At 44.9% G+C, this 12,459-nt stretch overlaps 1 protein-coding gene across 5 annotated transcripts in view; it reads right to left on the bottom strand.

Moving 5' to 3' along the window:
- Positions 1-11,544, bottom strand: part of phactr4a (phosphatase and actin regulator 4a) — a 49,399-nt gene extending 37,855 nt beyond the window's left edge. Inside the window, exons 1-3 of one of the 5 annotated variants that reach the window (XM_048229269.1) lie at positions 11,209-11,544; positions 5,591-5,729; positions 3,054-3,122 (exon numbers count right to left, since the gene is read on the bottom strand). In XM_048229269.1, coding sequence (XP_048085226.1) covers positions 3,054-3,090 — 37 coding nt within the window. In that variant the 5' untranslated portion in view covers positions 3,091-3,122; positions 5,591-5,729; positions 11,209-11,544. Of the gene's footprint in view, positions 1-2,258; positions 2,361-3,053; positions 3,123-5,590; positions 5,730-11,208 lie in introns of those variants that run through there. The other 4 variants (XM_048229272.1, XM_048229270.1, XM_048229273.1 and 1 more) reach the window with 4 other exon arrangements.
- Between the last annotated feature and the right edge of the window lie 915 nt (positions 11,545-12,459).

Genomic DNA, 12,459 nt, shown 5'->3' with positions numbered 1-12,459 from the left:
GGGGTCTGAGAGTCACGAGGCAGAACGCAGAACGTTGGACACAGAACGCTGGGCAACGCTACAGCTGAGTGTGCAAAGTGCACATGGCTGACACGAGCCCAGAAGTGAGTCCAGTTGCACAACAGCATTAGGGAAGAGGGAAGAGAAAGTGTTCAAGTCAGAAAATCATCTCCACAGTAGCAGGAAGTTCCTTTATGTGAGTAGGTAGGTATGAGAGACAGTCTTCCATTTTAAGTGTGACGGTGTTCATCTCTCTATCTATCTACTCTTTTTTTTTCTTTCTCCTTCTCTCATTTCTCTCTCATTTTCTCTCTCTCTCTTCCTTTAGTTGAATTAGTTTCACACCCTACAACAGCATCCAAATAATCACATGCTGACTATTCTATTTCAAGTCAATACCAACATCACTTCCTTTGGTCTAGCAAGTAATGAGGAAGTCACCAGTAATTCTTTTTCTGGATCTCTAGCAAAGAAGATGCTGGTATGCACTGGCGGCAAATGCATTCATGCAACACTCTCCGTCCCCGCTGTCTTGCTGACTGCAGCGCCCTCTATGGGCCCCAACATGGGTACTACACGCAGACCGCCCCTCAGACAGAGTGTGGAATTTATGGCATGCAGAGGCTTGTCTTCCTTTCTGTTTGATGTGTTGGGAAATATTCACCCCAGCACAGACTCGAAAGGAAGTTCACGCTCATCCTGGCCGAGCCCATCGCTCCCACTGCTTCTAGAAACCAACATCAAAGACACAACAGCACCCAGGGCCACACAGTTCTTTGTATTCATTTTCTCCATAACTCTGTAAAAGTCGCTGAGTCATCACACAAACACTTTTGACATTTTACCTGCATGACTCCACAACATTTGAACATATGCCACAACATTTCTGTGTATGTCAGCTGAGTAGTAGCTTATCTACATACCTATTAACCTGCTCATGTCAGCAGAAACAAAGTCACTTTTTTTTTCTTCCCACAAGTTAATCTTGTGAGGTCAGCACCAAATGAAAAAAATATCAACAACAAAAGTTGAGCCAATGCGGGGAACGCTAGCTAGCACCATGGGGAATGAAATGAGTTGAACCCTGCTTGGGATGAGCCCTATCTGGGGTGAAAGGAGGAAGGGCTGGAGGTGGTGCGGGGAGAAGTGGAGGTGGAAGTGTTGTTGGAGAGAGAGAGAGAGAGAGAGAGAGAGAGGAGAGGAGAGAGGAGAGAGAGGTTATTTTTACCAGGACAAGAACACTGGGCACCAGGGATGAAAGGATCTTGCCTTTTAATCCTCTCTTGTGTTGATTTCCTGACAAGTCCTCTCTGTCTCTCTCTCTCTGAGTGAGTGTGTGTGTGCACACAAGTTTGCATTTGTGTGTGCCATCATGTGAGCGTATGCCACAATGTGTGGACATACTGTAGGCCTATTAAGTAAAGGTAAGCATGAGAGAGAGAGAGAGAGTGAGAAAGAATGAGAGAGTGAGTGTGTGTGTGTGTGTGTATATACATATACATATATATATATTAGATAAATAGATATTCGTATGAGTTGTTGGTCATATTCAAAATTAAGAGACCATTGCAAATTTGAATATGACTGTCAACTCATTCAAATGTCACTCAGCAACCGTATTCATGTGTCTGTGTAGTGTGTGTCTAGTGTCCTACACTCCCTTTGTGCCGTCCTCGTCTCCAACCCAGCTCAGGTTAGTAAGAAAGAACACACAGCATAAGATCACTCACACCACAGAGCCTGTATAACACACACACACACACACGTCTCGGATAATTTGGAGTTTCACTGCTCCACTACAAAAGTCAATGAAGAGGAAAGTCAACCTCTTCAGGAGCCGATTACTCCTCTCCTGCGATGTCCCTGATCTAAACTCCCTGAACTTCATCAGAGTATTGATCTCCGTTTTACGGTCATGCCATGACCAAGAGTGCTCTAATCCACCACAGCCACCTGAACTAACACCAGCACAGCAGTCAAACAGGAAATCACTATTCAACACATCCTTTCAAGATCCAATAATTTGTTTTGTCCCATTCAGAAAACTAAACAGTCAACGTCGATCAGGTTTCTTACGTGACTCACCAACCCAGGCACTACTGTATGTCTCATATTCAATTCTACTGCCTTGGCCACTCCTGTAGGGTTTTCCACAACGAGGAATTTGTCAACCTACTGACACAAAAAGTCATCGGAGATATTCCATTGGGCTCTAGTCCCCTATAATGTGAGCGCCGGAAGAACGAGTATTTCAGTACCTGACAGGCTTTCCTCTTCTAAAGAGATATCGTCCATGCTGAGCGAAACCTGCCGCGCTGAGGATTCCGGACACGTAGGTCCTGTCTGAGGGAGTCCTGAAGGTGTGAGCAACTGCTCTCTCCCAACAGGGCAAAGCGCAATCTGATAATAACCCACTGTGTCAACACCACCGCTATGAGTCACACCCACACACCCACACACACACACGGGAACAGCGAAACCCACTTAGTACTTCACTTAGTTGATTTACAATCGATCGCTGTTGGTTTACAGTGACAACTCTGCTTTCAGTTGTCCGGTTGCCAAGGGTGAGCCAGCAGAAAGTAAATCATATCAATAGGTGAAAATCAAATAAAGCCACATTTTTAAAACCCTGTACAAACTTTTTTTTTAGTGTATGTGTAATTTTTTTTTTTTTTAATTTGTGTATGTGTGTGTGTGTGCAGCTGTGTGAACATGCATGTGTGTGTACAGTATATGTGCACATCCGTGAGAGAACTGTTGATTTGTTTGTGTCTCTTTGCAGTGTGTGATATGTTTGTTTGTGTGTGTGTGTGTGTGTGTCTATGGTTGGGTGACTGTGTGCGCGTGTATGAGGGATTGAGTTTGTGCGTGTGTGTGTGTTGGAGGGATTAGTCAGGTATACACAATTACGCCACAGGCAGGGGTGATTTGTGAGTAGTGAATTCGGCCGCTCGAGGTGCCCAAACCTCCGGAGTTCATTAGTAGCCTGGCTGCGTTTCAATGAGGCTATTTTAACAAGCATTAATGGGAGGTATCTTAGGGAGACTTACGCTTAGACCTTGGACGACGCTTACCTCGGTTTTCCATCCCAGAGTCCAAACCGCTGTGGCCAGAGGGTCCTGCAGAGAGCAGAGAAGAGTGTTAGGATGAGCCTGCCCACAAACGCACACTATATTAGCATATCCAGTCTGAAGTCCAGTTGAAGTGTGTGCCTGTGTGTGTGTGTGTGTGTTTTAGGTAGTTGGCTCACTAGTTTCAAACCAAACCTGCTACTTTAACAACCTCAGAGGCAATCTCCGCACCTCATTCTCCACAAACACTAAACACTCTATCCATCCGCAGACCTCCGCCAGTTTCCATTTCCTTAGTCAGGTCACTCAATGCAACACTTCCCAGGCCAGTGTTTGGCCCTGCTTACCCAACTGTGTGGCTTGGACTCAGGAGGGAGGGAGGGGAGGGAGGGAGGGGAGGGAGGGAGGGTGAGCCCAGCTAAACCCCGCAATGATTAGCCCTGCAGACTAGGCTGGTGGACAAAGCCAGTGGCAAGCTGTGTTTACCTTACACACACACTTACACGTAGGCGCACACACACACGTGTAAACATACATGCACACACACACACACACACACACACACACACAGACTCACAAGTGTGCACATACAGACACAAACACATGCACATACAGACACACACACACACACACAGAGACTTTCACACGTGTGCACATACAGACACACACACTCTCATATGTGTAAACACACACACACTTACTGTACACGTGTAAACATAAACACAGACACCCACACTCACGCTGGAAAGGGGAGCTGTTCCGAGTCCAAAACCATATTAAACTGAGGCGAGGATAATACAAACATCTGCCAGCGTTTCAGCAGCTATAAACTAATGACTCTCCATCTGAAGGCTTTGGCTGGTGGCCTGGATTTGGGCACTGTGGCTTGGAACAGAGTGGCACTGGGCTGAATGAGAGCAGGAGTGACTGAACAAGGCTGTGCAGGATGCTCCAAAAACAAGTCAGTCTGTGCTATGGATGATTTACCAGCACCGGTGACACCTTATTTCAAATGTTTTCTAAGAGCGTAGCCTACAGATGAGGTGTGTGTAACAATTCTGTGTATTGTGCTACAAAATGATCAACATCTGTAGCACCAGAAAGAAGTGAGCACACAGCCCTGCTGAATGCAGGAGTGACTGAGAGTGAACACTGCTGAGGCTGGGAATCAGTGGTGGATTTGATCCTCTGTTGCGTCACACGTGCTGGTGATTGTGTAAAAGGTGTGTGAGAGCGACTGGAAGGACTGGACGCCGGATCTGTTGGTGGAACTGACGGGGTTGCATCACGAGCGCTTGCGATTGACTGAAACCACGTTTTGCACAATCACAGCGTCGGCTCCGCCGCGGCTCCAATCCAGTAGGGTGCGACACGTCACGAGTTTCACATCCCGCACGTAAAAACGTTGGAGCGAAACGACAATGAAAGAGCTTAACGGAAGTGAGGGGGATGCAAATTAAAATAGGCAAATAGCAACGAGAGAACAACAGGAGTGAAACTCCGAGAAAGAAAAAAAAAAAAGATAACAGACACGCTCATTCAAAGGAGAGACTCTCGATGAACAATGACACAGACTGTACGAGGTGACTGGTACGTGGTAAATGGACTGTGTTCAGCTACTCTTTTGTGCTCAACAACAAAGCTCTCAAAGCACTTCAGAACTTAATGCTACCTGGAAGTCTCTTTGCCCTCACTGCTGACAGTTCCAGAACTAAATTTGGAATGCTATGGCAACTACATCACACACCTCTTGTGTTCCACTGAGAGATTGCAACGAGAGATTTCTTCCTCAATGAGACACTACTAGTGTCAGTTACCTACCCTCCGAAGCCTAATGACTATTAAAGCCAGCTTTGGCCACGCATCCAACCAGGCCCCATGGTGCACTTTGAGCTTGTTTAGCAGGAGCTGGGGGAGTGCACGCGTGCACACCAGTGTGTGAGTGTGTTCTCGTTCACTTGCGGCCGCACCTAATAAGGCTCAAGGCCTGGCTGTTTTAATCTGTGCACCGGAGCAGCCATTGGTGTGAGTCAATCCGTCGGCATGACAACCCCAGACGAGGGCTTAGCATTGGCTGCCAGCGGAGGGGGCGTGTCCTTCAAACAGGAAGTCAAGTGAGAGGGAGAGGTGGTGGAGGTGTGTATGTGGTATTGGCCTGCACTTTGGAATGTTTCTGTTCAAAGTGCAGTGCTCCAAAACAAGCACTTTTCACATGCTCCACCTGGTACACAAGGCTAAGGACGTGTATGTGTGTGTCTGGGTGCGTATGTGTGTGTGAGAGAGCGACGGTTGGGAGTGACCTACATATTATGGAGGAGAACACGTGAGGCACTACTGCACTGAGGTATACAGTCAACACAATCATAACGACACCCTGCCTACCAGTACAAGACAAGACAAGACAAAAATGCTTTTAAGTGGACTTAATAAAAACAAAAAAACATGACCATAAACATGACACATGACACATTGAGATATGGCCAACTTAGAGGTGGAATTCCAGAAGCAGAACTTACATGAATTGTATTTGCTCACCCAGGAAATCGTCAGATTGGGGTCATGTCTTTGCTTTCCACTGTGACTGCAGAGGATCAGGTGACTGACCACAGTGGCCTTCGTCTCTCTCAAATCTTCTGACTCTCTCCTTAGCTGGACCTTTGAGTGGGGAAAGAGAGAGGACACAACAAAACCTCAGCACCACACTCAGTGCCCTTGAACATGCAGTACTTCCTACGCCGCCACCAGTTTCTCCCACGTGCTCTGTGCTCTGATACCGTCGTTTACGTCATGGATGGAGACTAAGTGCATGAGACGTTGTCAATGGACACAAAGAGGAAGGAGCGTTCAAAAGGAGAGAAAATACCTGCAAGGTCATGGACGTTGAGAGGCCATTGCTGTGGTCCAAGGGTTTGACTGACCAACTGACTGTGTGATGATTTTATCCAAATCAATTTACGTACATGTAATTTATATGACAAGGGCCATTCTCCCCAGAGCAACTTGGGGTTAAGTGCCTTGCTCAAGGGCACAACGGTGGAAGCTGGGAACCCACAACTGACCCCACAACTGTTCAGGCTACTGCATGCTAGCCCAGCTCCTTAGCCACTACGTTTAGCCACACGTTTAACGCATGGCCGGGCGACCACCTATGCCTTCACAGACCCCCAGCAGGCCATGGTGGGCCACAGCTGTGTATGAAAATGCCCGCTGTAGACAACAGCAGTGTAGCCTAATTACAGAGAGCGCAACCAAATAAGACAGACACCGCCACAATGTTCTCTCTGCTTGACACAAAACAGATGGATTGAGCCTAAGAGCCAGATGCCCTGAGATACTCTCATGATAACCCATCGTCATAACAACTAAGCCATCATAATACACATGGTGAATCGAGCAGCTAGGCTAGTCCCTCTTTACAAATACCACATCAAAATGTAACAAAAGCAATCTGCCCCACAAAGGAATATGGCATGAATGTCTTTTAAATGTCAGGTCACAGAATTAGTCTCAGGCTGCCTGAACCAGTTAGGCCACTAGAGTGTGTGTACAGTTTGTGTGTGTGTGTGTAAAGCCTTAAAGGCAAACACTCAGGAGCACAGCAGCTGAGTGGGCAAGTTCAGACACCTGACTAGCTTACTGATGGAGGTGGACAAACATCCAATGAGAGAGAGAGAGAGAGAGAGAGCGAGAATGTTAAATAATAAATAAATGGGCCAGATCTAGTCGTAGATGAAATTTCTTTTTTTTTCCATGAGGGAACAGCTATGGGTGCTAGGCCAATATAAAGAAAGTCTGCACACCAATCACTCCCAAGCAAAATGTGCTTATGCATTTGGACAACAGAAATGGACATGTTGACCCATTAACGATAACTAGTATGCTATGCAGTGCACTCTCTTCACAGCGGCAGGTCTAAAATCTCTGCAGCATTGCTCAAAGCACAGCCAGAGACCTCCCTGCAAATGCCTGCAGTTTTCCTGGACCTGCCAATCAGAAAGCACACGAGTCCAAAGGTACTTTTGGCAATGATGCCTGCCTGCCTGTGTGTGTGTGTGTGTGTGTGTGTGTGTGTGTGTGTGTGTGTGTGTGTGTGTGTTTGCTTGCAGCCTGCAACAGTGAGGCTGATGCCTTGTAAGGGAGGTTTAGGGTCACACAGACGCCGCAGCACAAATACAAATTATTCAGCGGAGCAAAAGGAGGAGGAGGAGGAGGAGGAGGAGGAGAGGGGAAGAAGAGGGGTGCAGAGTCAGACACTGCTTTCCTCCCAGAGCCCGTCCTGCTCAGATATCCTGTGGAGGGGAGCAGGCCAGGACAGCACGCCAGGAACGAGAACACGAACAGAGACGCAGACCCCTACAAGCGTGCTGCTGACATTACCCATCCCAGAGGGTAAACAGAAAAAGCTCTACGGCTGCACTTTTAAGGGCCTTTTATTATAAACACAGGGGAACTATTTTCAGAACTCTAAAGCTTTACGGTCATTTCCAACGCAGTGGACCAGGGCCAAATTTGGCTCAGCTGATCCTTTCACCCTGGTTTAGCTCCAACTCCACAGGTAGTCCCTGGCCCAGGAACTGTTAGAGGGCAGCTTGGGACACCGAACATAGCTGACTTGTCAGATGCAAGTATTACAATTAAATAGGCTACATCAAATGCAAAATAGTACACCTCCATGCAAACTAACTCATAGTTCCTTCTGGACTCTTCAGTCAACTACCTGAAGTTCCTGAACCCCATTAGAAGTTCCTGAAGTCAAGTTCCTGAACACCATTAGAAAGTAAATTGCCATTATCATTTCATACCAAAGTACCGCTGCATCATGGAAAACTCCAGAAAGCTCCTCAGTTCCTAAACCTTACTGGAAAATAAGCTTTAGGGAGATAGGTTTGACAGGTTTGACAGTTTTCCAAGAGAGTCTTCCACATGGGCTAGGTCCCATCCTATACAAACTATACCGTGTAGTAGAGGGAAGCAGGAGCCTCTTGAGGCACTATAGGCTGCCTGTTGCATTAGGCCTAATAAGTCAAGTTATTTAATTGTGTATTTCAGGTAATATCAATAAAAGTGCAGTTGTGTTATTTTGATTGAGTAAAGATAAGACAAATAACAATAACCCAATTACAGTTCCAGTGAAATTACTTGGAAAACAAAAAATATCATTAACATGGAGGATATAGGCTAGCATTTTGGAAAAGAGCTCTTCCTCTGCTTATAACCAGTATTGAAAATACAATGCAACTGAATGGATAAAAATGGCTGCCAGCAATGGAAGCAATACATCAACCAAATTCACCCATCTTCGAGAACACCATCCCTGCCTCGGTACAAATTAAAGTATGTGTGTGTTCGCCATCATTGTACCCCTAACAAAAAAGTGTGGACATTTCGATGTTGACCGCATCATGGACTATTGATATAATTGTTTACATTCCAGCTCTTGGCTAAATATATGATGTCTGTCCATTTGATCACTTCTGACACAGATATTGTATAAATGATGCAACCCCAGACATGGCTCACCTCCCATTCCTTGGTGGTAGAGTGGTGGCTATGGAGCTGGGCTAACATGCAGTAGCCTGAGATGTTGTGGGTTCAATTCCTGCCTTCCGCCATTGTGCCCTTGAGCAAGGCACTTAACACCGAGTTGTTTCAGGGACCCTTGTAATATAACTGACATATGCTACCCATACATCAGAAGATTTTGGAAAGATTCTTGAAAGATTGAGTCTTTTAACTAATTCCCCCCTCATTCAAGCTTTACTCAAAAGACTAACTTACAATCTTTCAAGAATCTTTCCCAAATCTTGTCAAAGTCTTCTGGTGTAAGAATGGCTTAAGTCGCTTTGGATAAAAGCGCCTGTTAAATCAAATGAAATGTCCTTGCTCCCAGACTGACAGACAGTGAGTGGCATTAAAATCTGCTGATAAAGACATTGCTGCTAGCTCACCAAAATGTGTGAGCCTTAGCACTTCACAAATTATTTCCTGGCATGAAAGGCAAATTCTAAAAAACATATGGTGACACCCGACACACACACCTAGCCAAACACACCTTTCATAGAAAACACCAGAACCTGATTGACAGGTTTCTGAAAAATGATCTGTCCACAGTTTGGTACGGTGAAAGTACATAGCAGACTAGAAATCCCTGCAATTATCACCCATATTAATGCACCATAAATTCCCCAAGCTGCTGAACCAGACCACAAATCTGCAAAGGTCCAGCCCTAATGCTAGTCTACAGGTGCCAGATAAGACCAAACAGTCTTTACCTGATACATGTGAGTTTTTCTTAGAGGGTAGAGACTGATAGAAAGAGAGGGGGAGAGAGGTAGAGGGAATGAGAGAAAAGAAAGAGAAAAAGAAAAAAGAGAGAGAGGAAAGAGAGAGATAAGTAGAGTGCAGTGTGACCTTAGTAGAGGAGAGCTGAGTGGCTGATTACACTTTAACAGAGTCGCACTGGCTGTGCTCAAGGTTTATTTTCAGTGGACTTGGACGGCTAGCCAAGCATGGAAACGAACATCATCGCTGACAACGGCAGGAGATGAGAGGGATAGAGGGAGAGAGATAGGGTTAGAGTAGAGAGAGAGAGAGAGAGAGAGAGAGAGAGAGAGAGAGAGAGAGAGAGAGAGAGAGAGAGATGTCCCCCAGCATATTAGGCTCACCCCAGCACTCTCCCCGGCTCATTAGGGGTGCAGTATGAATTCAATGGAAGGGGGTATCTCACAGAAGGGGGTTGACCTGGTCCTAACAAGTACCCATTGTGTGAGCCTCCCTTTTAAAAAACAACACTAATGTTGACAAATAGTACAGGGTCAAATCCACCCGCTCTTTTATCAGTTTTCCCAGGTCAAGAGCAGAACCATACCACAACTCATGTTTACTGTAGACAGACATCTAGTTAATGATCTTCCATTTACATTGGCACCTTTAACAGCACACATATTACAATGACCTGGATTGAAACAACTGAGATCAACAGGCACAAATAATTCAACAATAAAAACAGCTTTTGTAGAACAAACTCACAACCATGGGCATTCCTTGAGGACACAATTGTGTGTTTGTGGTGAAGGCCTAATGTATACAGAGCCTGAGGAAGTTCATTCCTTCAGATCTCCAGGTAAGGTGAGCTCGTTTAGACTTGCTCTGAAGCCTGGACAGGAATGCAGGAGAATGCATTTGGGGGGGGTGGCAGGACTCGAAGCATGCCTAAGCCGCAGCATCAGGCAAAGAACTAGCACAGTCTCATAAATCATAACTCCTTACATGCATGATCATGTACATCACACAATGCAATAATAATGCAAGACTTCTGTTGAAGCAAAATACACAAAGCCAATGGCTTGACGATATTTTAAGTGTCAGTCATTGGGTGGGATGTCTGTCAAAGAGCCTAGCCTATTGTGTCTGTCTACTAATGAGATAACAGAACAAGACATCCTTGGGACATCCACTTTTGCGATTATGCTGTAACTAATATGCTTCAGACACTGAAGGATTATTCTCATTTGATGGGGTCTCCCAGTCTGCCTGTTCTGAAGCGATCAAAGCAGACGAGGTGTAGCGGGCGGTGGTCCATAAAACAGGGACGAGTTGACATTCAAAGTTGGCAGCACTGAATTTTAAACATGACCACTTCAACATTAACATTACGTTAAGCCCTCCTTATGAGTTGTTTACATAAAAGTATATCGACTGGACGAGTGCAACTTCGCTGTGTTAATAACCAAGCTACTTCCTTAATGTACAATTCATTGTCTGAATCATCTTGCATGATCCATCATCTTGTTTACAGACTCCAGTTACGGGCTGAAGTTAAACGTACAACGCCAAGTTGATCGATTTTCTTTAGTTTATTCACAAGTTACTCTAGATAAAATAATACGACTTTTACCACCACAAAGTTCACTTGCACGCTAATAATTGACAGCTAACATTACTGTTGACAGGTGGCTAACTAGACTAGACTCATGACAAGGAATAAATTGTTAGCATCGCTAATACCAAACTTGATGAAACATGCAACAGGTTGCTAACTGATTAGCAAAGTATGTAACTGAAAGAAGAGACAAACAAAAATATACTTAACACCATACACATAATTTATGTAATCGTGACCTGTTGTACTCACCCTCCACTTGAGTTACTCCTTAGCTAGACTGCTGGATGTCCATAAACGGAAACACAGGTAGCAGCTAGCTTGTAAGCTAACCTTACTGCAGACTCTTCTTGTAGCTAGCTAGCGTAGGTGGCTAACGTCAGACTTATAAACTTATCCACGACTAAAAATCCATGCGGCACAGATCATTAAAATCAATCTGGGAAGAAAATATCACATCCAAACGAGGAAGTTTAAGAGAGCGCTTTAACAAACATCTATATCTTAACTGAAGAGCAGGGGCCAGGCGATACACTTGTTGAAACTCGAGACAATCCACCAACCTCCGATACTAGTGTCTTACCTGCGCAAGATTGGCTCACGCTAGTGCGCAGGCGTTCCCTTCAAATAGTAGCTCCACCTTCTCTCGTGGTGGTAAATTTGTATACAAGATTACGTTTATCCTCAAGGGGGCAGACGTAGGCCTTACACTAAATGATGTTATGAAATGAGAGTTTACATACTTCATCCCTGCAGCCTTCGTGCATGGGGAGTCCTGACAAATTGTCGTGTGGACCAATAGGAAACAGATTCAGATGAGGTAATTTTGCATACATTTGTGGACAACAAATATTTTATGATTTATTTCTTTCAGCCAGTTTTTCAGTCAGTTGTCATGTCACTTTGTTGTGTTGTCAAATCACTTTGGTATAGTTCAAAGCAAGAGTTGTAGCCCAGGCCACAAAAGTGTTTTCTAGTGGAGGTTAATCAACATGAGATGGAACAGACTAAAGAGACTAAAAACCTCCCATTTAGTGAATCAAACCTCTCTTTCATATTTGTAAGGGTTTACCAATCAAGTGTCTTGGTCTTGCAACCATGGGCGTCGCTAGACCTCTTTTACTGAGGCACGTGCCCCAATTTTGAACTGCTGTGCCCCAGTAAATAAGGTTTTTAGCTGGCTCCTGTTGCCTCTTTGGCTGCAGATTATTATTATTATCATTAGATTGGACAGTGTCCAAGACTTGTGGGTCTAGTGACCCCTGCTTGCAGCCCCCAACATAGGCAAGTTCCTTATAGTTTCCTTAAAGTTGGATGGTAGCCTACACACACTGACCTATACCTACAGGTGTCATTGTATTATAGCATTATTAATGCATCAATGTGTAGTTCAGTATATTCATGAACATGCAGGTATAAAGACAGTATTATACAGTATAGCCTAGATGCCTACGCACTTACAACATTACTCATTAGCCTTTCTAATTCTATTGTATATTCAAA

Source organism: Alosa alosa, chromosome 20, assembly GCF_017589495.1.
Source record: "Alosa alosa isolate M-15738 ecotype Scorff River chromosome 20, AALO_Geno_1.1, whole genome shotgun sequence".
Classification (NCBI taxonomy): Eukaryota; Metazoa; Chordata; class Actinopteri; order Clupeiformes; family Clupeidae; genus Alosa; species Alosa alosa.
Note: the sequence above shows the minus strand (reverse complement) of the source record. Positions and strands in the feature narration are given on the sequence as shown.